Genomic DNA, 27,162 nt, shown 5'->3' on the forward strand with positions numbered 1-27,162 from the left:
CTAATTGGAGGCTGTTTGACAGGCTTTTAGTGTGCACGCGCGCTTCTGGTTAAGAACAGCACGCGAATGAAATGTTTAACCGGCAATGCTTTAAAGCACACGCAAATAACGAACTTTTGTGATTGAGAATAAGTGCAGTGTCCTGTGAGTGAGTGTAACATGTGATGCAAATGTACGTAAGGTTTTACAGTATTGAGACGGATGCGCCAGAACTGCAACTGATAGATTGCGCAATGTCAAAATCAAGCTGTCATTTAATTTGCTCTTGGGGGCCCCCTGGTGGCGGCGGGGCCCTAAGCAACCGCTTAGTTCGCTTATAGGGAGGGCCGGCTCTGACTGTTGTTGTATTATACTCATTGTATTCACATGTTTTATGAAACATTTAAGGTAACTTCAATTATGCCATGTTTAGTGTCTATGGGTTCGTATCAAGAAGATTTAAATGCTTGTGTATACGGTATGTCCATACCTGTGCAACATATCAGTATTACAAGAATCTTTAATAGTTCTTCTTCAAAAACTAATAATAAACACTTAATCTTGCTCGGTCATAAAAGCCCTGACAGGAGGCGTGTTGTTGCCCTGAAATACAAAATCTTCATTGGTCCGGTCAACAACTAAGAGGTGTGACTTTGACCAGAGTTTAAAAGCCAGTGAACAATGCCACTCCCTCTCTCTTTCTTGCTTCTTGGACGACTGAAGAGACCCCCTTTTTGCTGTAGGCCATTTCAGGCCAAGGCCTGTCGACCTAGGCCTGCAGGCCTCGGCCTACAACCCAGCCATGTGCTCATCTATAAGTTGTTTCATAGTACTTCATCCAACACAGAAGATACTGGCAACAACTTCAGACATTTGAACATTAAACAGCGATTTAGAATTGAATTGTAAAACCTTTGTCAGCAAAGGTGTTTTATTACGGAGGAACCTGATGATTCTTTTCCAGATTGTTTTTGACTTTTTCCTATAGCTCCATTCCCGGTTCCACTTCCAGTTCAACTCTATCATTGCTCATTCTTACCTACGTATGTGTGTGACCTGCGTGTATGTTATGTGTTTGTTAGTTTAGTTATGTATTTGTGAGTTAGTTAATAAAGATTGTGCACGATACATGTTTGGTTCTGACTCCGTCTGCTAATAAATTGCCTCTTAAGTGATTTAGATCCTGACGACATGCTCTGAGTAGTACTGTACAATAAGAACGTTGTTTTTCCATAACCTGGAAATGAACATTTCTTAGAATTAATAAACAATCAACACTGAGTGTCCACTGGACGAACAGGTAATTGATTGTAACATTAATTTTAATGTAGCTACATCCAGTTAATCTGATTAACTGATTTACATATTCATAATTAATCATAATTAATAATCATATTGTTATGAATAATTATTAATATTTCCCCCATTTTATTTCAGTATTTATTACATATTTCAGTCGATTTCACTCATCTCAGTATAGCAATATAGTTTGGGGAAAGCCAATATGGCATGTTTACTCATGTAAGTTATGTGACAGAGACACACAGGACATGCAAGATTAATTTTTAAATGGTCTTTTTTAGTTTAAAGCTGCAGTCCGTGATTTTTGGCCCTCTAGCGGTTAATAAACAGAACTGCACGCATCTTGTGGAAGAACATTGTAGCCGGAGCTACTTTTCTCCGTGTATGTCTATGGCGAGTCACGCAGTTACTGTGATACTCTGCGGCGGGTCCTACCAGTCCGGTCTGAAATAGTCTGAATATAAACACTTATTATAAGTGTACCATAATGATTCAGTGTAAGACAAAAACACGGTTTGGAAAATGTTGAATTGGTGTTGTACATGTTGTAAATGTTGAAGCTTCTGGAACACTTCTTGTATTATAGGATGTGTTTGTGAACATAATTCACCTTATTTTCCAATCCCTGACTCTCCAGTGTCCCTGCTGGTTCTGTCCAGCCCTGAATCTCCAGTGTCTTCAGAGACTACAATATATTAACTAAGAATTTACTATGCAAATGATTTATAAGTACGTTATTACTGTATACATATTACAATGAGTTACAGTTGTTGTTTATGTTGTTGTTTTTACATTTTGCCTTTGGGTAAAGTAATGGAATCTTTAAAAACCAGCAGAAAGTTCAAATAAGGCATGATAATGATGTTTTGTTAAAGTAGAATAAAAGTCACTAGAATGATGTTTCATTATAAGAATGTGTTGTAAGATAATTGCCATAAAATAACCACATTTTCAGAATGCTTAATTTTTTAATATTTGCTTTTTGTTGTTTGGATCCTTATGAAGTCCATATTCTTTCATAAAGTAACAGTCACACAGATTTCTGAGATAAAAAAAAAAAATGTTATAGTCTCAGTTTCTCTACTGAATCAGTCTAATACTGAGCTGAACTGAAAGAGAAAATAGCAAACCAAATGTTATACTTTTTTTTAATCAAGGCAGCTGGCATTTATTAGATTAACACAAGAGAATATAACATTTACAATAAACACTAATAATATGACCACAAAATTATTCCTCTGAGTAGTTACATTTTTCAAATATCTAAAAAGTCACAGAAGAACTATTTTGGAATGCAGTTTTAATTAGAATTAGGCAATCATCTATTAGACAATCATCTATTAGAATGTACAGTACCATCAAAAGTGCACCATTTATTGGTACCACCTCTCATCATTTGTCAAAAACTATATACTATGTTGAAAAAAATCAGTTGTATCTTAGAATTCTCTATAATTTCAGATCTTCAGTGCAGTGCAATGTCCATTTTATTGACAATGACAGACTGAACAAAATAACTATTATGTCATCAGCCAATGACTAACTACATACCTTCCTACCTGAGAAAGAGGAGGCACTCTGACTTAGAAGCATCTCTTCTCTTTTTGTTATTAAATATTTGTACCAATTGATATTAAATCTTTATCAAAGCCTAATTTCCTTAACGCTGGTATATTTTATATTCTGGACATTTAACATACAAAACAACAAATACAAAACAAAAGAATAAATTGAAACTGTCAGTTCCCTTTCGAAGTGGAACACAACACTGCAACATGGAGGTGACTCTCTAGGAATACTCTGTGCGAGCTGGTGTCTGAAGCATGTGTGTTACATGCCAATCTTGTTTGGCTACCGCAGTCAGGTGACATCACAGGTGTGCTGGCAGAGTATAAAAGGGCGCCATTGCAGTGTCAAGACATCATCAGCTTCTCTGTCTTTAGGAAGCCATTTGTCTGTCTGTGCATGTCATTTTCGGTGTGTATGTGTGGCTAGGAGAAAGAAAAAATTTTAGATGATATACTCTCATAAGTTGTGCATTATTTGTTAGGAGAAGAGCCCACTCTGTAAGCCCTCGAGGGGACTGGCTGCACCTACTATGACAGCTTCACATTGAGAAAGCTCCTGTGTAGAGCTGGTGTGGCGTTCCACTCCAGACGCTCTCTCTCCAGGTATTGAGCTGCATATGCCGCACTTCAAGCTATTTAGTTCTTGGTCACTAGGTGTGCTTGCAATTTCTTGGCTACAGCCTAGATCGCTGTGTAATTTTACAGCACAGTGAGCTGGCATTTGTTCAGTATGGCGATGTGGGTATTACATTCCCATAGCGTCAACTCTATGACGCAGTGTTGAGTTCCACTTCCAAAGGGGTTGCCATACTTCCGTCATGCCTGTACAGTACATCTTTCTTCAGACAATATGAAGTTGATGATGTCTTCACTAGGTGCCCTTTTATACCCTGCCAGCGCACCTGTGATGTCACCTGACTGCAGTAGCCAATCGAGACTGGCTGTAACACATGTGCTTCAGACATTGTCTCACATGGAGTGTTCCCATAGCTTGAACTCCATGATGCAGTGTCTCGTTCCCCTTCTAAGGGGAGCCAAGATGTTATTGAGAGTCGTATATAATTACTAGTTAGCATTAATTCCTTGTAAAATATCAGAGATGTAGTATTATTAGTAATGTTACCTTGTCCAGGCATCCTAATCTACAGTAGTACAGTTTCACTAACTACTTAAACTGCAGACTGTAAGTTTTGCCTCTTAGTCGCCATCTCTGTTTGAAATCTGCAATTGCAGTTATTTGCAGAATTATCTTCTTTACATAGGTTGTGCATCAGCACAGCTCCTCAGCGTGAATTAACATAATATTTTGAGGTGTATGTGTGGGCTGTCAGTCAGCGCACCAGTGTGGATATTCACTGTACTTCTGAATTACAGATGCTACGTCTTGGAAGTATGTCCAAAATCAGAAGTTTCACCAGAAAACGTCACCTGAAAAAGCAAGTAACATGTCTGCCACTTTTGATCTGACCAACGAAAAAAAAAAAAAAAAAGTACATTAAATTGCGCTACCAATGGTGATTAGATCTAACATCGCAAAGTTAGCTCAGCTCACATCAAACCGTGTAAATTATTATTGTTATACATTGTTCTTAAATTGTTCATGTTAACAACATCAACATTGCATGACTACATGTTATTTAGTGTGTATTAGTGTTATCTGTAGATTTCAGTTTCTGCACTATCTAATCTCTAGTTGTCATACCATTTGAATTCCATCTGAAGAAATTGTTCTTTTAACCTCAAAAAACAATTTAATGTTCCTTAGAATTTGTTCTCTTTGAAATACAAATCTTTTGTAAGTACAGTGTAATCCCATGTATCTGTAATCAGATGCACATTTAAAACTTGAATATAATCTAATTTCAGACACTCCACTGTCCAAAGTCTTTTGCTTTTTACTACTGGTGATTTGCCAGTTGTTATTTATTCCAGCTGCTGCAAGAAGAGGCTACAAATGACTTGCCACCTGCTGCATCCATAAATGTGATCTAAACAACTAGCCAGGACTCCTTCTTTACGTATACAGATGTGACATAATGACGCAAAGGCGGCAAGCTCGTATTTTCCATGGAAACCTACCAGTACCACTCAAATTAGAAAACATTATTACAAGCTTACCATTGTGAATCGGTCTAAGGTAAGGAGATCGTTTTGAACACTGATTGGTTATGTACTTGATCAATAAAGCATTTCTGCACTTAGAGAACAGAAAACAAGGGCAAAATAATATTTGGGTTGTCTGATCATCTTCACCCTCTTTTGTGCATCATTAAGGAGAAAAGAAGCCAAATCAACACAAAAAAACTGCTTTTGAAGTATTGACAGATGCCATCCTCTTTTTATGCATATGGAATATTTATTTTCACTTATTTATTTTCAAAAAGAAGTCTTCACTTGTTTTGGTTTCCCAAAAAAAAAAAAAAAAAGTGTCCCTACCACTTTCGAGTATTATAGGCCTTGTGTTATGGAAACATTGTTAATTAGAAATTTTTTTTTTTTTTTGCATCATATGCAAGTATAATATATAGAGATAATTAAAATAAAAACAAAAAACTACAACCTCAGAACTAGTTTTTGGCTATCTAGTGTTACTTTAAAAACAATGTGCGTATTTGACATCAAGAAAACTTGAGTGTTCACTTTAGATACATGGTTCTTGCTTGACCTTGAGAATTGCAAGTAAACATAGTAAATTATTAATCTATTGGAAAAAATATTAAAAAGTTTAGGGTCAAACAAGGTTTTAATCTCTACCTAAGTATACCAAGAGTACTTAGAGATCAGCTGTGGAAAAAGAAAATGTGTGATACAATTAATATTAAACAGCTAGTTAGTGCACACAAAAATGAGACAGGTCAGTAACCACAGAAGCACATTATAATACTAGAACACTGATGTTGTTTAGTAAAAGCAGTTGCTGTTCTACCACTAACATTGACCTTACATTTGCATCACACTACAGCCCCCAAACTTCTCCCTAGGTATGTATACATTCAGCAGTCACTTCACAGGCATCTGGAGCAGGCCAGAGTTGTCCAGCTCTGTCCTGAACGGAACAGCAGCACAGAAAAGATGAAATTATCCAACGAGTGTTGCTCAGAATTGTCCAAGTACTGTTGAAATTCCTGATTAACATCTAGACTGCATTGTCAAAAATCTTAAGAGACTGCATGATATTTTCATCCTGCAAAACAAAAGTGGTATTATTATGCATCTGCTAAAAGTAATAAATGTTTTGATAAAGATAAAATGAGCCATACTTTTTGGCAGCAGTCAATGAATTCATCAATAGTTACAACACCATCCTGGTTTATGTCCATTTTCTTAGGGGAGAAAAAAAAGGAAAAAATGCAGTTCAAATGCAGTTTTGTTTTCCAATGTACAGTGAGGAGTAATCAAGTAATGCATAACAACATTTTGACAGTGATTCTAATGAATATGACTGCTGCATAACCAGCCATGAATGCCAGTTCACAGTCAGTTGTGGTGGATATTTAGAATGTTTGGTGACATCTAGAGAGACAGATGGCAGCTCAGAAAGGGAGGGAGAGGGCTAGGAAGTGGACTGCTTTTATTAATAACCCATTTGGGTTTATTAAGCAGCGCCTTGGGTAGAAACACTGTAGGCACTTAGCCTGCTCGAAGGAGGAAGATGATCAACACCTTCACAACACTTTTAGAGACCAGAGACCAAGGCTTAGGGCAGTATGAGGCTGTGATAAGACCACCAGTGCCTGATGAGATATTTGACCTGAGGGTCCACTCCTACAAGAAGTTCAGGATGTGGTGAAGAAAGAAAGCAAGGTCCAGGTCAGCTCCAGTACCAAATGGGACATCACGGGATAGTGTCATGGAACCTATGAGGGAGGACTCAAATGCAGAATAAGTGTTCAAGTGGGTTTATTAACAGAACAGCAGACAAGACAAGATATTGTGAGCAAGGGAACACAGTCCAAACATCAGGCAGGAATGAGGCACAATGACAGGCAGGCTAAGAGAGTGGCCAGTGAGTCCAACCCAAGATGACAGTAGGTTGTGGAGCAGTACTAGAACAGCAGCGCAAGACTAGAGGACCGGAGATGACCAGGCAGGATCACACAGCACAGGGAGAGTGACTCTCTGGGCACAAACAGGCACTGCACTGGTCTGGCTGCTTGGCAGATAGAGAAAGTGGCCAGGGAAGCTCAGCTTGCTGGACAGGACTAGGAGAGAACAGAGACAAAGCAAACAAGACAAGACGCAGCACGACAAGACTGATAATGGGAACCAATGCTGGATAAAGAAAAGAGCTAATACAAAAGAATGAAAACAGAAAACTACACTTGGAGTAAAATAGAGAACTAGTAGAATAATAAACAAAGACAAATAAATAAAGTTAGATAACAGATAAGAGAAAGCTAAATGCTAAAGTAATATAAGAATTAAAGTAAAAACTGAAAACACAAAAGGAATGATACTAACTAATGTCAAGGATACTCAGAATCAAGACTCGACTAGGATAACAAGAAAAACTAAGTAACAACCACAGAAAAACACACTAAAGGCTTAGGCTAAGAAAAGTACTAGGAATAAGAGAGGTATACCAAGGAACAACGTTTAACGAACTGGCAAAGACATGAGGGAAAGACGGCACAATATAAAGGGAGCAAGGACAGGATGGAACAGGTGGAAACACTCAGACTAACGAGGACTCAACAAGAAAGGGAGCAAGGAACATAAGGCACAGGTGACAACACTCAGACAAACAAGGAATATGAAAGGTAGAGCAGTGAATATGTTCCGGTTCTCTGTCTTAGAAGTACAAATCCCTACCCTCTCAGAGAAGCCTATGAAAAGTCTCGGGAAGATCTTTGACAGTAGCCTTAAGGATACACCATCCGTTAAGAAGACCTGTGAGGGGGTGAGGGGGTGAGGGGGTGAAGGGGTGGAGCGGTGGCTGAAAGAAGTTTATAAGTCGGGCCTTCCCAGAAAATTCAAGGCATGGATCTGCCAGCATGGGATTCTACCAAGGATCCTGTGGCCATCGCTTCTCTACGAGTTCCCGATCTCCACCATTTCAGATCTGGATAGGAGAAATAGTTGCCACTTGAGGAGATGGCTAAGTCTGTTGAGGAGCTTAAGTAGCATCACTCTCTATGGAAATAACTGCAAACTGAGGCTCCCCATTAAATCTATTGAGGATGAGTTCAATCAGAATCAGAAGGGCCATCATCAGACTCAAGCCTGAAGCTAATGCTGAAGAGGTCTCATATGCATCAACACCAGCAGCATGACTGCGGCCAAGAATGCCATATGCTCCAGGAGCCTCTGAAATATTTCAGTGGTACCACTGCCTTGTTGCCTTGTTTTAAGCAGTTCAGGACTGACTGGGCATGGTCTAGTGAAAGACATGCTGTCATGGCGATCAAGTCCCACACCAAGAAAACAGGTGCTCTGCACTGAGGAGAGCTTGCTGTTTTACCAGTTGACCTGAAGTCCCAGTCAGGCTAGGTGCTCAAGGACCAAGTCCCCGTGCGCACACCACAACTCTCACGAGTGGGCTAGAATTAGCCAGTCATCGAGGTAGTTAAGGATGCGAATGCCCACCTCTCATAACGGGGCAAGGGCAGCCTCTGCAACTTACATGAAGATACAAGGAGACAGGGACACGGACAATGCTCAGAATCCAGCAGATTTGTGAATGAATAGGTCGCTTCTCATGCGAGACGCAGTGCTTCGGGTCCAAAGAAAAAATCTGAATGTCTGGAGCATGCTGGCCTCCTTTTATACCCATATGTCCTTGGGAGTAGTCAGGCATGCAAATTAATTTTGTTTATTAGTTCCTGTCTTTGCTTTGGAAGAATGTGCTTATGTTGCAATGGCTTGCGCTCAGGGTGAGACAGTAACACTCTGAGTTAGTGTCAATGATCCTGTGTCTGATCCTGTGGACAGGACGCTGTCACTGTATTGTATGTATTAGTGAATGGAGGTTGCGTGAAGTATTTTATGTATTGTATTGACAACTGGAGTTTATCTGAATTGTCACGAGTGTAAGGGAGTGTTCACACTTATAGTTCGGTTTGTTTGGTTTGTTTGGTCCGGATCAAAAAAAAAACATTTAGTCCTGGTCTGATTAGCATTCAGAATTTTATCACCAAACTTAAAGATACTGAACCTAAAGGCATAGGGATACGTTCACAACCTCGAATTTTATGACGTACTGCCTATTTTGAGACGGAACTTACCGAATATCCAAAACAATGCTGTGTGCAATAAATGTGCTTGCTGTGTGTGCGTAGCCTCCATATGATGGTATTTTGGCCAGCTGAGAACTCATGAAGAGCTTATAAAATGTGTAAAGGAGTCAAAACAGCGGCGAGAATCCGCTGTGTGGAGACGCACGTCTGATGCCTGTGATGGGCAAACTCATGACTATGACGAGAAAAACTGATATGCGTGAGGATTCTGTCCTTTTTAGGGTCTCATCTTCCTCTTTTTGGTTCGTTTACATGTCTTTAGTCCGTGTTGCGTTCATATATCACTCAAACCTCACCAGAGTTCGTTTGGAAGTGGTCCGAGACCCATCTTTTCAGCAGTCTCGGTCAGTTTGTTTGGTACGCACCAGGGTTGGGATGGCAGCGTTCACACATATTTAAATGAACAGCACTAACAGAGCAATCGCACCAGGGTTCGTCTTAATCGAACCAAACATGACAAGTGTGAGCACACCCTAAAAGTCAGATTAATCTTCATAAAGTGTATTAGGAGTTTCTGCGAAAAGGGTAAATTAACCCAATGTTCACACAGGATTAAAATAAATAGTGCTTTTAGTGCCACCCTGAACTGAAAACTGCTTATACATAGCAAAATTGCACATATTTTCCAAAAATGTACTCATAGTTACATTCTCCTTTTATAATAGTGTATAATAGCAGTACTTGGAAAAACATTCTGACGTGTTGCCTCACTGCCTCCTCTTTAAGCCTTGGATGGATAGATTTCCCCATCAAATCATAAACAGACTTCAAAATATCCAACATCTCCTGAAACAAAAAGATCAAATACACAGTCTTTGCATTCAGTACATCACAGACCAAACCTCACAAGGTGTTTAGTCCTTGGCTGAAAACTAAAAAGTCAAACACATAATCTTGAGAATTACATTACAGTTTTCAGACCTCTTTAGTAATCTGTCCATCTTTGTTGATGTCATATAGATTGAAAGCCCAATTCAGCTTCTCTTCAGTAGTGCCTCTCAACAAAACAGAGAGATCACAGACTAACTCCTGAAAAAAAAAACATAAAAAAAAACACAAAGCAGAAAAACCAAAGCCTCCTTTCATACTTGCATTTAAACACATAGAAACACATTAAGGGCCAGATTTACTAAATGGGGCAAATTAGCATGAGAGCGCAATTCTACAAATGCGCCTATGGGAGTGGCAAGTTTTGCACGTGATCTACTGTTGATGCACAAATAGAGTACCTCAGGGATGACATGTTTTTGTGGGCCAACCCGGAAGTTAGCAGCGCACAGGTTTCCTCGGTCGAAAGCCTATGCATTTTTCCCATGCATTTTGGAAAATCGCAAAAAATATGCTCTGTGTTTATGGGTTATGACACGTTTTGTCTATCAAGATAATCTTTACAAGTTAACACAACATTTATACATTTTGAAGCCTAAATAAAGTCATCAGATATAAAAAGCTAACAGTAGGCTATAAACGGACTACAGCACACCATGGTCGCGGATCAATGTCGTCACCACCAAGCTTCCTCAAACTTTATTTGAAAAACAACTTTATTTAAAAACATGCTCGCTGATTATGATCTGCACTGTGTACTTTTTCATGAGAAATGCTGTCCAAATGTCCCGTTTGTCACGATGACGTCTAAAGTCCCCGCCAAAGGAAGTAGTACCTTTTAGCAATTTGTTAGCAACCGCTGTTTTTAAGACACAATAAAGGTTTAAAAAATCACAAGCGAGTTATAACTGGTGTGTTTTATGTCATAGATCAAAACGTGAATATATTTAGAGGCTTTGTTAACCACAGACCTTATTTCAGGCGATTTAGCAAAACCCCATTCAAAAAACCCATAGACTTTATGGCGATGGAACCGGAAGTCCTAAAATGCTAACTCGCTTCCGGGTTTTGTCTACAAAAACACGTCATCCCTGAGGTACTCTATAAAAGAACACAGATGCAGTAAAATCATTTACATAAAGACCAACGCAATCTAACAAGAGCTGCGCAAATTATCGTTGAGATGCAAATAAGCATAGCTGATGCTCACATCAGGTGTGGGTCGACACAGGCGCAACTTGTTACTGTAATCTGTAATCTGACAAACACATACACATGGCTTGGCAAACGATATGTTCGGATAACGTCTTCCTCTGGCATTCCAAAGAAATGAATACAAGTGGAAAATATTTCCTCCCTTCTACCACGCGCAGCCATGTCGCAAAATGGGTTAAGAAATGCTTTTTTGGGGCGTTAAATAATGCCGCAAATACCAGTAAATTCACAAGCGCAAAAATTTGTAAATCACTACTCCCATAAATTTTGTGTCTGAAAGGGAAACTCCTGCAAATGCATATGCAATAAGGTCAGCCGCAAAAACAACTCCATGTACACTAATCCATGCACTAATTTTGCTCTGCGTGTCTTTAGTAAATCCTGACAGAAGTTTTTTAATGCCAAAAGAGGGTTTGCGCTGGCGCAAGCTGTTAGTAAATCTGGCCCTATAGCTATTGCAGTCATAAAGAATGACTAAAGGTAACCTGTGTCTGTACATTCCTCCTAATCTTTTATCCAGTGTGATTTCAACATCTGAAAACATTATCTACAAAAGTCTGGATCAAATTCATATCATAAATAAAGGATAATCAATAGTATTACTGTATCCAAACCATTAAAGCCATTCAAAACATGATGACATTTTCATATGCATATTTGTTCCACACAAATATTTGTCCTGTTCTACAAAAACAATTTAATTAAAAATCCTTACCTCAAAGCTAAGAGAGCCATTCTTATCTTTATCAAATGCATTGAAGAGAAACTGAGCATACTTTGATGAATCTGAGAAAATAATAAATAGAATTATACCACAGCAGGAAAAAAGGTAATGCCAGATTTATAGGTACACATGTATAGACCTAAAAACTTGTCAAAGACATAGTATTATGATGGAATGGCAGCCAGTTTTATTATACATGTATTTTAATCGGTTTGGTTTGGCCTGTCCCATAGCTTAATAAAATAAGAATTTTAACTGAATCTGGTCATAACATGGCACACTTCATAATTACAAAGGGGATAAAAAGTTATACTGGTTTAATCATATTATATTGTAAACTGTAACTTTCTGTTAAAAAGCCATAATATTGTGTGAAAAATCACACATCAGACCACAAGGAGGAGACACTGACTGCAGTGTTATTCAAATGTTATTCAAACTGTCACATTACAATGTATTTTCATGTGATCTGCACAGATATTTTTAAATACAGTAATTTACTAATAGCCTTTAATGCCTGCACAATAGATCTTTAACACTTGTTTTCATACAGAATTTGCATTTTAGTTTTCTATTAAGAACTAGATCAAAGGAGGCATTATTTTTATTTATTTATTTTTTTGGCTAAACATATTTAATAATATAAACTTTAAGTGGACCAACCTCCCAGTGGGAAGAACACAGCATAGATGTTTTTAAATGTGTCCTCATTCACAACTCCACTCGGACAATCCTAGTAAAAAAAAAAAGGTTCAGACAAGAAAGCAATATTTAAGAGACTGGAATCTCTCCAAAGAGAGCAGAAACCCAAAAATGACAACATCATTTTTAATTTCTACCCCCAGCAGGTGGGGTTTAACTGAACTCTCACATTCTTGAATCCTCTATAGAGTAACTGCAGCTCTTGTCTTGAGAAATGGGTCTGCGACTGCAGTTGCTCCAGATTTTCAGGGTGATACCGCACCGTTGTGCTCTCTTGTTCCTCGTCCTCATTATCTACAACATAGCACACACAGCTGCCATTATTTTATATTTTTTTTATGGGCAATACAGCTCCTGTATCAAAGAATCAGTTTTTGTTATTTACTGTGATACATGCAGGTGTTCAGACACACCCTTGCTTGCAAACTGTCCAATGACACCTAGAGCTTTATCTTTAATTAAGAATCCTGGCACTAGCAGGTACAGTGACACTAATTACACAAACATTTGTCTTCTTAGATGAATAATGTAAAGAGAGTGACATATATTGATGGATTTGTCAACCCATGTTTCCTTTTACACATTACCTGTGATTTGAAAAACTATAGGGTCAAAACAGATCTTGTGTCTGTGATCTTTACTTCAATAATGGATCATAACAAAATAAACTGAGGGAACATACAAGTATTTAGCTTTATTGTGCAATTGCTGTATTTTATATTGCTTTTTGATTGATTTTTAAATCCTCTGGCTGTTTAAAGCTAGCTGTTCATAAAATACTTAAACTATTTAGCGGCTATTGTGTACAGTATGTGGCGGGTCAATATTCATAGCATAAACACCTAAAAGAGTCTGCTGGCCTGTTTCCATGAAATTTATTAAATATTCACCACTGTGCCTTAGCAGGTCAGGTAACTAAAAACACTGAGCGGTGTCTCCTTTAGGACATGCATAATACCTCTGTCCCAGTTTCTCATGGAGAATGTCCTGGTGCATAGGTTGATTCCTGCAGTCCTAAAGAAGCACTGGTTTTCACAAGTTATAGTCCATGTGCTTAAAAAAGTCCTACATCTAACCTCATTTCTAAATACCCTTGTCTGTGAGAAATATAAACCATTTCTGAATAAAATACAGAAGAAAAAAGGTAACGCAATGATTATCACATAAAACCTTCTTTGAAATATCCAGTCTTATTTGAACTATACTACTATTTATTATTTGTAGGTCAACATGTTCTTGTTTAACAACTGTTTTGGTATGAGGTGATTAATACATGCTAAAACTGGGGTGCAAGAATGACCCACTTAAAGACTGGTCAAGATTTTACAAGCTGCTCCTAGAACACAATCAATCAAGTCACAGCACCCGCATTTCACTGGTCACATTTCACAGGTGGTGCTACAAATAACCAGAACAGTTTTGAGAGACTAGTCCTGGATCTGCAATTAGTTTCAAGGGAAACTTTTGTGTTTGAGACATAATATAGATTTACCTATAGGGTCATTCCATGTCAAATCAACCAAATTTCAGAAATTTCCCTGGCTCAAAATATTGACTTTGTTAATATTTTTTTCTGAAGAAAGACAAACATAAATAGTCATTGATGATTCATGGATTTACTGAGTAATCCAATATTTTGTTGAGGGTGGGCAGAATGACCTGAGATTTGGAGCCAAATTGGAGCTGGGAAAAAAAATGATCAAAATCAAAAAAAAAATCTGAGGACCGCTGGTTGAGTTGACATGGAATGAACCTAAATATATACAGTTAAACCAAAATTAATTCAGACATCTTGAACATTTCATTCATTGATACATTTTATTCATTATAGTTTAAAAAATGGAAATAAAATATGACAAGATCTCAGAGTTAAACTGTGTCAGAAAAAAATTATGTCAGATAATACTTAAGCAAAACATGGTCAGGTCAAAGTGTCTGAATAATTTTTGGTTCCAAAATGTTATCAATTTTACTGGTAGTCCACTGTATGAAGAATTTTTGGGTATAAAATGTCACAGTTTACTTTATTTTGCTAACCTCACTTACATAAATGAACTATAGTGTCCTGCACCCACTAGTAAAAATATATAAAAAATGTCTGAATAATGTTTGGTTTAACTGTAATACTACTATGCATATCTATAAAAAAGACTAAACTTTTATGATTATGATGCAACAGATGATGATAGTGTTCTATTAAAAACTCTGTGCAGGATGTGAAAATGATGTATGTGAAATCACTGGCCTTTAATTTACATGGCAGAATATGGTATTTCACTCTATTTTAGGACTGCAGTTGTGAACGTAAAATTAATCATTGCGCACACAAGAAACAGAGATGAAACAACAAACTTCAGCTCAGATGAAAGAATAAATTGAGTGGTGGCTGATAGAAGAAAACATTTTCTATTTTGGTAACATTTAGATGAAAATGACACATTTTTCTACATCTTCATAAGTTAACCATATGTTAATTTCAAGAGATTAATTTTAATGTAATTTCTTTGATTTTTCCAGTCGTTGGCATAGTGTGTTGTGAGGAGTGTGGTAATCATTCTTTTCCTGCTGAGTGGCAACATGACACGGTATGACTTTCATAAATGTCTGCTGTGGCCTGTTTTTGAAAGGGGAAAAGATTGAAAAGTTTGTAGCTATTTTTGTCTTGTGATGCTTTTAAGGCATAAATACGTACTGAGCAGTGAATCCCCAGTGGAAAACCAATCAAATGGATTAAATGAATCAAATACTAAATGTAAGTATTCAGCATGCATTATCTTCAGTTAGGAAGGTATATTCAAGTAGATAAAACAGCAGTACAAAAACTTCTCAAATGCAGAAAAAATGATGAAATAAAATGAAATGTGAAATGTGGCAGATAGAATTACCTGAAAAAGATACCGGTGTCTGCAGTACTTAATTTATGGCATTATTAAGGGATCATCAGTGTCTTATGGTCGGCTATGGAATGATGGAGTGTGTAATTATATTTAGTCCCACAAGGATATGAAGCATAGCCAAGGGAAAAATGAAATTAATTAGAACTCTCATCCACAAAGTTAAGACCATTAATGATTAGCACTGTAATTTCAATAATAACCCATACAGGGTGCGGTAAATGACTATTTATATTATTTGTATTGCACTTAAATAATAGACAATGATGACTGAATACAAACAAAATACACTACGCAATCTAATTTAATAATTGCACTGTGTGAATAAATAGTACAATTGTATGAAAGAACATTGCATATTAAAACCTTAATTAACATTATGGTGGATTTACATTATTATGGTTTACATGTCTGTGCTATTTTTAGACTAAAAGATGTTAGACAGTTAGCCAACCTCTATGGGAGTGAAACATGGCTCTGTGCTACCTTGGCAAGATATTTGATCTACAACTCTGCCATTAAATATTAAATATTTTAGTAAAATGCGTAATTTCAAGAATCTAGAAAAAAAGAGGTGTAAGGCATGAATTTACAAGACAGCCTGGAAGGAGTTTAAACACCTGTAGACCTTTCTACTAGCATAAGTGTTGCAATGTGATATGTATTAATATTGTATATTGCATTTAGATTGACATATAGTAAGAAATGTGGAACTTTCCAAGAAGTTTCTTACTTTGCTCAATAGTTAATAACATCTTTAAAAAATACAAATAAAAAATAGATAATTGCAGACAGTTTGTGTTGAAATGCTGAAAAATGTTATTTGCTCTTATTGTGATTACATTTCCCTCATTCATCATCAAAGCTTTTGTATAGTGAATTATTGTAATTGAAGCGCTATTGTAATTGAAGTATATAATGTTGTTTTCATGGACATTTTTTAGTTTGGTGTGGTTACTTCTTACCTGATGTTGAATTTTGAAAATGAAATATGAATCGCTGTCATGTGGAAAAATGACATATGGAAAACTAAAGAGGGGTGTACAGTAAGTGATTACTTAGGGTGTTTTTTTAGTTAGTTTAAACACATGCCTGGAAGTCTTACATGTAAATACAAAACACTATTGAGTATTTTTTACTGTTGGATAAGCAAAACTATACATATATTCACAATGGCACCATGCTGTTGATACACACTGATTTTAATACCTTTTCTTGTAATATGAAATCCTTGTAAAAAAAAAAAAATAAATAAATAAATTTAAAAAAAGAAGAAAAGGAAAAAGGAAATCTGTATTAGAATGTATTACAGGCTATGGTCAGAAAAAAATGGAAAAAGTAAAACAATTCGATTGGCCCACATAAATTGCAATTATTGAATTAATCTACAACAGATGTAGTTTTTCTAAAACATTAGAGCATGTCGCATTGCCAAGGTCGTGGATTTGACTTATAATATAGACTATACCTTCAGTGCAGTGTTGCTTTGGATAAAAGCACCAGCCAAATGCATGAATGTAAATACAACTTTCCCATGTCAAAACTGCCCCTGGTGTGTTTGACTGGTGTGTACAACTTTGATTTTTCAAAGTTGTAAATAAAACAAAGATTACTGGAGTATATTACAAGGAAATACTATTTCAGTTTTTCTACATCAATATTTCATTTTTAATTCTTTGTGTTAGGCTACTTGCCATACGTGTAAGTGCCTGTGAAATTTACTAGCAATTTCTGAGTTAAAATTGTTCCAACACAAAATTATTTTCATTGTAGGACTATGGCAAAATAGGCTATGTCTTATGTCTTTGTTCTTGAAAAGTCAAAGAAAAGTCATGAAAGTTAATAATATATTTTCATACACAGTAGCCATATTAGGATATTCATGAACTACTGATCTGTAATTAATCTATTAATTACATTTATTGTAATGTAACCCGATATATAGTAAAGTAATGATTTAATTGTGATAAAGCATTTATTTAACAGTTAATGTTAACAGTTTTGGAACAAAAGCTGATATAGAAAGATAGCTACTGTTACAAACTGGTTGATTTACCTGAGTTCAGAGTTCCTGTGATTAATCGAGCAATATGCTGGGTAAACTTGATCAACTGACGCTTGCATCGTCGCCGTCGGCTGCTCATTTTCAGAAAAGGAATGGAAGAAAAAGCAAGTTCTCCGATTTATTCCAATGTGCTATCAAGTTGAATTTCAGTTTCCTATCAGGTAGGCTACATGGATAGACAGTGACGCTGAAAGGTATGCGCGTCAGCGTTAAAACATCTGAGAGCGAATCAGTTTCCTCTCGCTCTCTCTCTCTCTCTCTCTCTCTCTCACACACACACACACACACACACACACAAACGCAAACACAATTCCCCCCACACACGTTGGGTTTTCTGTTTGGGGAATTTTTCATAAGACATAGCTAAATGATTTTTGTACTGTTAAACTGTAGCCTATAGGGATTATTCCTTCTATCCCCTAACCCTACCCGTAAACACAACCCTCACAGACACAAACATTTTTAAAACATAATTTAGTATAAACGGTTTTCCTCTTTGGGACCAAAAAATGACATTTTGTCCCCACAACGTTAGGTTTACAGGACCACACACACTTTTGTTCAATCGTTTTCTCCGAGTTTCTTCCAGTAATGCTTAGGCTGTGAAGCTTTGTCTGTATATCTCTTCTTAGCTCCCTAAGGTGTATATGCCCTTATTTTCAAGAACATTTCTTGATAACCATAATTTTGGTGTAGCTACTGTACCTATACGTCAGACCATTTACTAAGTAGGCTATGTAATATTTTAGTAAACATTTTTTTTTTTTTTTTTCAAACAATGAAAATGAATATGTCAATACAAATAAGAAATAAAACAAAAGCTCATAAAGTCAACAAAACATTTGCTTTATGCCTGTAATCCCTGCATTTTCTCAGTAGGCCTATAAGTGAGAAAACTTTAAAAGGAGTGACTGCATTGTACCCCTTAGTCGCAACAGGGAGGCAGTTCTGAATTTGAGTATCCTCAGGAAAAAGGCACAGTGTGAGTTTTACAACTCCCTCTGGTGGACAAGCTCATGTAGACTAGAGGAGGCAGTGGTGAAGCCTCTCGTTAAGTACAATGCCTGCATAAAGTAGGGCTTATGGAAATTCCGGACTGTCTTAATAGGCTATACGTAAAACTTAACAAAAGCTGGTTAATGACTTAACTTGATTCAACTGTTATATTGGATAATATTTGTTATTTTACTTTGATTGTGGTCAAAGTTGGAGCTATACTTTTTTATAAAATTAGACTGCATGACCCATGCACTAGATAAAGGAATGAGTCAACATCTGGACGGTTCACAGTGCTGTTCTTCCATACTGTGCCTGACACTGTCCTCCAGGAAAACTGCCCACTGCCGCTTGAACAGATTCCTGAGACTCCTGATGATGACTTTGATTTCCTGAGGATTTCCACCAACCCTAAAACTTTCAGGTCTGGTATTTGTAAAATGTATGGCATTGAAACACAGAACACAACATACCTACAAGAAACATTTAATTAAAATTTTTGCCTCATAATTAAAGTGGAATTGTATCCCATGAATACATTTCAACATGGCACAAATGACAAAATTCACTGCAAGTCATGTGAGGTCAATTGAAATGGTGGCTATATATGAAGTACAGTATATGACCATTGTAAGCAACTTTTTGTTTTAGCAACTCTACTTTTTATGCATGTAAAATGTATTTATGGACTAAAGACTTTCAAAGAAATGTCAAAAACAATAAAGCACATAAAAGGTTTCTAAAACAATTATATAGGCTATTATATACATTTTGATGGGCCTAAGTTTTAGTTTTTTTACATTAAGTAGGGGTAAGGATTAAACAGAGAAAATACATTGAAACAACATAATCTATAATTATGAAAAATTCTTCCTTATAAGTCATTAAGAAAATGAATGCGGCTTTTACTTTTCCACATGAGTTCATGCATTTTTGAGAAAATACAGAGTATTTTACAGAGTCAACACGCTGAAGTATGTCACGAGTAAAGAAGCCATCAGACTCAGTAAACTGGAACTCGGGAAACTTGAAGATGATTCTTTAGAATCTTCAGACACGCTTTAGACAGAAAGAGAAAATCAGGCTTATTTTAGTCATGCTCAGTTTATCATAAATTAGTATTTTAACATGAGATTTATACAATCAAATAAATCTTTACTGCTGTCTCTTACCTGACAAGGCCCCTACAGTTGGAGGAGCTGTGAAAGCCTGAATTCATTAAGGTGATCTCTTTATACTGATCATTACTTGTGCTAACATTCCTGATATTCGTAACTTTGAAAACTTCAGTGGGTGATATTAGCAGCTCTATGTCTGTGTCCTCTGATCCACACATTTCATCAAGGTTGATCGCAGAACAGGAAGTGATATTGAAAACAGTTCCAATGTTCTCACTTATTACTGCAACTTCAGTTGCTTCAGTATATTTCTGTTTTGCTTGAAAAAAACTCGCAAAACGTACTTTATCCCCAATATTGGTGCTATATTCCGCCTCTTTGCCAGAGTACACTGTACGACAATCACTTTTCAAGAGATGCATGGCATCTGTCAGCAGGAAGAAAAGAGATTTAAAAGGAAAATCATCTCGGTACGAACTGCCCCTGCTTTTGGTGTGAAGAGACTTTTTAAATGTATTATAAAATTTAGAAGGAGCTTCAGCATAACTCCTCAGTGCAGCCATGTGCTCCGGTGTACCTCCTGGAATGGCCTTGTCACATTCTGCGTTATCTTGCCACATAGTCTCAAAAAGTGTGTTGTTTTTAATCTCTGTTTCCAGCAAACCTCCAGCTTTTGTGACCATTTGCAGCATCTCTTTCCGACAATTGTAGAATGAGTAATCTGCAACTTCAGGAAACATGCCCATGTGTATCACCTCTTCAGTTATCACCAACACAGCCTGAAAGCACAAGAAATTTTGGAGGGAGAAAAAAAAATCAAATAATTATAAGCTTCATAAAGTTCGATGAGTTATTTTAGTTAAACAGTTAATGTAGTGATGATAAATGTTCAATGGAGAGCTTACAGTGTTCAAGACCACCAGGAGAAATATTGGAAACTGCAAACTTCCCATTGTATAAGTTGGTGTATGTGCACAAGTCTGGGCAAAGATAACATGGACAAAAAGCTAAAAATAAGGTTGGTGAATTCATGCTTGCCAAATATATATATATAAAAATACAATATTTTTCAACAATGACAGAACAAAAGCACAAACCCTTTAAAAAAACAGCGAGCAAAAAATTAACATGAAGCACAAACTGTGATATCCCCAAAAAATAACTGTTGTGTGTGGTATGTACATTTGATGTTGTCAGAAACATCTGCCTAAAACCAGTGGCTGATAACTCTGATGTGATCAGAAAACAAACAAAAAAACAAACAAAGAGAAAGTAAATAAGGCAGCACTCACCGTTTTAAGATGCCTGGTATTTTTAATGTTGGTTAAACATGGAGAAAGTAAAAAGACTAAACTGCAGGGTGTCTGACAAGAAAAATAATGACAGGAAAGCTTATCAGGGCTGTGCCCTGCCTTTTCCTTCCTGCATTCCTGCATTTTCCACTGCTAAGGTGATCATGCTATAGCATGCTATAAAACAAAAAAACCCACAAATCTGCATAGGAGATCTCAAAGAAAGAGCATAGGACACCTCCTTGCCCAAACTTCTCTCTCCCTCTCCCTCTCCTTTCCAAGTCACTAAAAGTTAATTAAAAATGTCCAAATTTACCACATAAGGTAGTAGCCAAAAGTGATGTCCATGGCAAAGTACTTGTGCAGACCAGCCACAAGTTCCCCTTCAGAGAGGGCTTTTTTTGTTATTTGCTTGTGGTCCTCCCTAAAAATGGATCATGTTTAGGGGCGAATCTAGAAAATTATTTATAGGGTGGCAAAGGGGTGGCATGAGGTCTATGAGGGCTGGCAACACCAAAGCAAGTGCCCATGCATAGTTTTTTTCAGATTTATGGCCTGACATACACAATTGTGTCCACAGATATTGCATTACCACAAAATAATCATCTCTACAGTTTAAAATTAAAAATAAATAACAAGATTTCAATATCCATCACGGCACCAAGTCAAGACACTATATGAAAAACATCAACAGATTATTATTTTGAGCTTGTATCACTAAAGAAGATGAGCAGTTTTATTAATATTACATAGGCTACTTTGATGGTATAAATAGTGCAAATTAAAGAGTAACAAGAACTTTTGAATTTCCACAGTTTTGCAAACAATTTTTGAGCTTCTGTTATTGAAGGTTTAGTTCACCTTCAAATGAAAATTAGCCCAAGCTTTACTCACTCTCAAGCCATCAGGTGTATATGACTTTCTTCCTTCTGATGAACACAATCTGAGATATTTTAATAAATATCCTGATGCATTTAAACTTTATAATGGTCACGAGTATGAACTGAAGAAAGTACTTCCATATTCATATCCGTATTCAACATACGAAGAAAGAGTAAAACTCTGGCAGTTCAAAAGCTTACACTACGCCTTCCCTAATCAACTTACAGAAACTTGAATAAGAAAGGCGGTCTGGTGGAAGCTAGATATTTGACATCATAACTTGTTAAAATATGGATTTTTTTTTTTTTTTTTACACAAACGCATCGCTTCGCTTCAGAAGGTCTTTATTAACCCCCTGGAGCCGTTTGGAGTACATTTATGATGGATGAATGTGGATGGAGACACTTTCTTTAGCTCATACTCGTTGATCCTCGCTCACTGCCATTATAAAGCTTAGATGCATCAGGATATTTATTAATATTTCTCTGATTGTGTTCATCAGAAAGAAGAAACACCTAGGATGGCTTGAGGGTGAGTAAAGCTTGGGATAATTTTCATTTGAAAGTGAACTAATCCTTTAACAGTGATGGAATGTCTGTGTGTGTTCACCCAGAACACCCTATCAACCATATACTCACACATACACACCCTATCAACTACATACTCACATGCACACCCTATCAACTACATACTCTAGCAACACCCTAGCAACTGCATACCAAGAGCCAAGCAACCATCCAGAATCTCCAAACAACACTTTAGCAAACACCCAGAACATCTATCTATTCTGGCCTAACTGACCAAACTATTTAAAACAAGACTTTAAATTGGCTTTATGACAAGCCAGCATAAATTTGTCTTTCAAATTTTTCAATCTAGTTATTGTTTTTCTTGATTGCTAACACACAATTCCTAACAGCATTCAACATTTTCTCTCAACTATAAACACAATCTCGAAACTATAAATCAACTTGCACAAATCTCAAACTTCCAGGTCATAATAAAATGTTCGGTCCCACTTTATATTAAGTGGCCTTAACTACTATGTACTTACATTGAAATTAATAATTTAATACAATGCACTTATTGTGTACATACATGTTTTTACATTGTACTTATATTTGAGAAACATCTGCATGTAATTACATATGTAATTAATTTCAGAAATTTCATGCATATAGTCAAATTTATATTATAATTACACTGTTGTCCCATCCCTTACACCAGCGCTACTGTTAAACCTACCCATACCACCAAAGCTTTCCCTAACCTTACCCGTATCCCACTTCAATAGCAGAAAAAGTGTTTTGCAATTCAATATGAACCCAATAAGTACATTGTAGTTATTTTTTGATGTAAGTAGTTAAGGCCACTTAATATAAAGTGGGACCAAATGTTCTAGTCAACATATTCATATTCTCTTCTGACAAAATCAAATGCACCACAACACAGTACAGTACTTTACTTTCAATTACAGTACAGCAAAAAAAAAAAAAAATGTAGCATCCTCTGTACATTTGGACATATTTCATTACAGTATACAGTACTATAACAGTGAATTGGTCTTCTGACACAAGACTTTATCCCTATGCAGTCACTTCTTAGGCCGGGTTCACACCGCAAGCGGCAGCGCGTATTTTTTTCGGCGCCCATGTTAACAGATGAGAGCGTTCACACCGCACGCAGAAGCTGCGCGGCAGCGCGGAGCAGGAGCAGAGCAGAAGCAGCAGTGCCGCGATCGTTTCGGCGCTGGGTCTATTTTTGCTGCGCTGCTAACGTTCAATTAAAGTGAAAGTACACCTTTGATGGACAAAATAAATATGATTTCACACAAAAAGTGCTCAAAATGCACAGAATAAGCATATCTAGTGCGTTTTAACAAGAATTGAAGTATGTCAGGAGAGAAAATTAATATTAAAAAACATTTATAGAAGATTTACTCATTTAAACTTGTTTTTAATTACTCAGTTTGGGTTAAAGTATGGTATATTATAGAAAACTGAACTAAACTAGATTTTAAAATATGATATATAAACATTATTTTAGTTATTACACAGACAGCAATTTAGGCTCTTGCATACCCAAATCAAACCCGAGTTTGCTGGCTTTTTCGCCGAGTTTGCTGTCTAGTAAACATGTTCATGCGTCAGATGATGTAAAACACAAAGCTTACCTCATTCGTGTGCAGCAATGGATGACAGGAGGCTTTTATTTATTTATTTTGTATTTATTTTACGTTTATATGTGAGTGTTGTACACCTTGCATGTTAACAAACTTTCAAGACTATCAAGTTTAACAATGACCAATTATAAAAACAAAATGATAGCTGTCTTTGTAAAGAAATACTCACTTTATATGTAGCTTCGAGCCGCTGCCTTTACGCACAAACGCTTCCAGTGTGAATACTCGCGCGTCTCTGCAGCTGCAGTTCACGCTCACGCGCTGCTAACGCGCTGCTTCCGCTCTGTATGGAAGGCCGTTTCAGCATAAAAACGTTCCAGCGTTACTCGTTGTAATTATATTTTTACTAGTAACAATTAAATTAAAGAGCTCTATAATTTAATTTGTACTAGTAAAAATTACAATTACAGAGCTCTATAATTCAATTTTTACTAGTAACAATTATAATTGTAGAGCTCTCTAATTCGGTTTTTACTAGTCACAATAACAATTATAGAGCTCTACAATTAAATTTTTACTAGTAACAATTACAATTACAGAGCTCTATAATTCAATTTTTACTAGTAACAATTATGATTATAGAGCTCTCTAATTCAATTGTTACTAGTAACAATTCCAATTAGAGAGCTCTACAATTCATTTATTACTAGTCATATGTCTCCATTGACTTCCATTCATTTTTAATTATAGAGCTCTGTAATTCAATTGTTACTAGTAACAATTGAGATTATAGAGCTCTCTAATTGAATTCTTACTAGTAACAATTACAATTATAGAGCTCTCTAATTCAATTTTTACTAGTAACAATTACAATTATAGAGCTCTCTAATTGAATTCTTACTAGTAACAATTACAATTATAGAGCTCTCTAACTGAATTCTTACTAGTAACAATTGAATTACAGAGCTCTTCAATTGATTTATTACTAGTAAAAATACACATTAAAGATATGTGTAATTGCAGAGCTCTATAATTCAATTACAGAGCTCTCTAATTCAATTGTTACTAGTAACAATTGAATTAGAGAGCTCTCTAATCGTAATTGTTACTAGTAACAATTGAATTACAGAGCTCTCTAATCATAATTGTTACTAGTAACAATTGAATTAGAGAGCTCTGTAATTCAATTAGAGAGCTCTATAATCAAATTGTTACTAGTAAGAATTCAATTGTAGAGCTCTCTAATTGCAATTCTTAACAATTGAATTAGAGAGCTCTATAATTGAATTACAGAGCTCTCTAATTGAATTGTTACTAGTAAGAATTAAGTTACAGAGCTCTATAATTCAGTTCTTACTAGTAACAATTAGAATTAGAGAGCTCAGTAATTGCAATCTTACTAGTACAAATTGAATTACAGAGCTCCACAATAGCAATTCTTACTAGCAAGGGCGTAGATTTGGTTTCAACATTGGGGGGGTTGAGCGTTGGTATGCTGCCTGTTATTATTTTTTTTAATTAAAAAAAAAAAATAAAAAAATCTGTTTTATGTGTAGCGTTATTGGATAATTTATTTCTTCTCTATCTATCTATCTATCTATCTATCTATCTATCTATCTATCTATCTATCTATCTATCTATCTATCTATCTATCTATCTATCTATCTATCTATAAGCATTCATCAAATTCTAACATAACAGAGTGATTCTAAAAAGAAAGAAATTGTTAAATATTGAAACCGCCAGTAGGTGGCAGCGATTCGACGTTTTAATGAGTGAGCTACTTAAATCGTTCATTCAAGCCAATTCGTTCAAAACAGACGGCTGTTTTGGTAACTGGTTACACTGATAGTTGTGGCTAAATTGCAATGGAACCGATTAGCTAGCTAAAATATATGTGGAGTGTACTTACTTAGCTATTACAATGTTTTCATACCTCCTTCTCAGTACATGCTTTATTCTTTTTAACGTCCCTCTTTGAACAGAAGTTTAATATAGTCGGCTGGGCAGCGGTTCTCTTCATTTTTTGGTGCTACCCGTGCTCTCTATTCAAATAGTAGAGCACCACTCGCGTTGTTTTGGTAAAAGTGCGATGCGCATTGGTTGGGCGTTACCAATCGGTTCAATGGAAGGGGGGTACTTTTTTGACTAATTTATTATGACAAACTCATATTCGATTAGAAACAATATTATTGTTACAAAATAAATGAATTATACATATGTTAGTATAGATCTACTGTGATTTTCATGTTGAAATATTGGGGGGTTGTAACTGATGGATTTGAATATTGGGGGGTTACCTCCCCCCATCCCCCCGCAAACTACGCCCCTGCTTACTAGTAACAATTGCATTACAGAGCTCTGTATTCGGCGACATATCATTATGCTAATCGTGCCTTATGCATATTCAACTGGGGTCAGTGGCGTAACTTTGTTTTACAAAGTGGGTGGGACAAGAATGTGTATGGGTGGGGGGGGGGGGGTAATGTTGTATTATTATTACAATAATAATGATATGATATTAAAATTATAAATGTGTTCAAATATGATAGTTTTCCCACATCTGCTATAATACAATATCGTTAGTGTCGAGAATATGTACATTAGTTAATAAATACGACGATCCGCCTTTGATAATTAAATGTCCTAATAGACTAGTGGCAGTTTCTCCGATTAGGATGCAAGAGGTTTCCGGTTCTATTCCAACCAACTGAATTTTTTTTTTTTCTCATTAAAACCAAAGATTTTCATCAGTGATTGTATATCAAGAGCAGTGACACGTTTATATGTATTTTGTTTTTTGTGATTTCAACGTATGGAATAGAGAGTCTCCGCAAAAGCGATAGATTGAAGTGCTAATCCGTGTGCACGAGCGCTGTGAACCCTGTTGCACGCGCCTCTGATAACAACGAGCGAGCACTCAACAACAACATAATTTCAAAAACAACATACCCCAGCGCCAAATCGCCTATTATTAACACAATTTGATAATCAATTCAATAGAGGTGTTTATTTTGTATTAGATATCCGCGATAATCATTCTATTATTGCATAACAATACTAAACACTGTAAATATTTAAAATTAATTTATACTCCTTAATATCAAGTTTGTCAAAACACTTTGGGTGGCTTAGGGCATTTCACCCTATATTATGTCCAGTGATATGGAGTGTTCTTGGCTCTTAGCTTTACCAATATACAAAGGTGAATGAATATAACGACTAAATATAGCTAGGCT

General features: G+C 36.3%; 2 protein-coding genes across 3 annotated transcripts; both read right to left on the reverse strand.

The window, feature by feature from the left end:
- Positions 1-2,460: 2,460 nt before the first annotated feature.
- On the reverse strand, positions 2,461-17,763 carry kcnip4b (potassium voltage-gated channel interacting protein 4b). Its single transcript, XM_048197250.1, has 8 exons — positions 17,505-17,763; positions 12,724-12,848; positions 12,516-12,585; positions 11,844-11,914; positions 10,007-10,114; positions 9,767-9,871; positions 6,110-6,172; positions 2,461-6,033 (listed from the first exon to the last, which is right to left on the reverse strand). The coding sequence occupies exons 1-8, from the start codon at positions 17,590-17,592 to the stop codon at positions 5,986-5,988; spliced, it is 678 nt and encodes a 225-aa protein (XP_048053207.1). The 5' UTR covers positions 17,593-17,763; the 3' UTR covers positions 2,461-5,985.
- A 1,216-nt stretch (positions 17,764-18,979) lies between these two features.
- si:ch211-145b13.6 (erythroblast NAD(P)(+)--arginine ADP-ribosyltransferase) lies at positions 18,980-24,244 on the reverse strand. 2 transcript variants are annotated; one of them, XM_048197252.1, is made up of 4 exons: positions 24,153-24,244; positions 20,533-20,607; positions 19,682-20,406; positions 18,980-19,568 (listed from the first exon to the last, which is right to left on the reverse strand). In XM_048197252.1, the coding sequence occupies exons 2-4, from the start codon at positions 20,578-20,580 to the stop codon at positions 19,463-19,465; spliced, it is 879 nt and encodes a 292-aa protein (XP_048053209.1). In that variant the 5' UTR covers positions 20,581-20,607; positions 24,153-24,244; the 3' UTR covers positions 18,980-19,462. The 2 variants fall into 2 exon arrangements, with proteins under 2 accessions (XP_048053209.1, XP_048053208.1); XM_048197251.1 differs by lacking the exon at positions 24,153-24,244 and adding an exon at positions 20,920-21,067.
- Between the last annotated feature and the right edge of the window lie 2,918 nt (positions 24,245-27,162).

The sequence above is a fragment of the Megalobrama amblycephala genome, linkage group LG7, assembly GCF_018812025.1.
Source record: "Megalobrama amblycephala isolate DHTTF-2021 linkage group LG7, ASM1881202v1, whole genome shotgun sequence".
Taxonomy (NCBI): Eukaryota; Metazoa; Chordata; class Actinopteri; order Cypriniformes; family Xenocyprididae; genus Megalobrama; species Megalobrama amblycephala.

Bases quoted from the DNA above. Each gene is read 5' to 3' on its own strand.
- kcnip4b (XM_048197250.1), bottom strand. From the start codon at position 17,592: ATGAGCAGCCGACGGCGACGATGCAAGCGTCAGTTGATCAAGTTTACC. The intron at 12,849-17,504 runs GTAAATCAACCA...GCTATGTTGTAG, and splicing joins CACAGGAACTCTGAACTCAG to ATAATGAGGACGAGGAACAA. The intron at 10,115-11,843 runs GTAAGGATTTTT...TTTTTTTTTCAG, and splicing joins ATGGCTCTCTTAGCTTTGAG to GAGTTAGTCTGTGATCTCTC.
- si:ch211-145b13.6 (XM_048197251.1), bottom strand. From the start codon at position 21,063: ATGCAGGAATGCAGGAAGGAAAAGGCAGGGCACAGCCCTGATAAGCTT. The intron at 20,608-20,919 runs GTGAGTGCTGCC...ATCTTTGCCCAG, and splicing joins ATACCAGGCATCTTAAAACG to ACTTGTGCACATACACCAAC. The intron at 19,569-19,681 runs GTAAGAGACAGC...TTCTGTCTAAAG, and splicing joins AACTGTAGGGGCCTTGTCAG to CGTGTCTGAAGATTCTAAAG.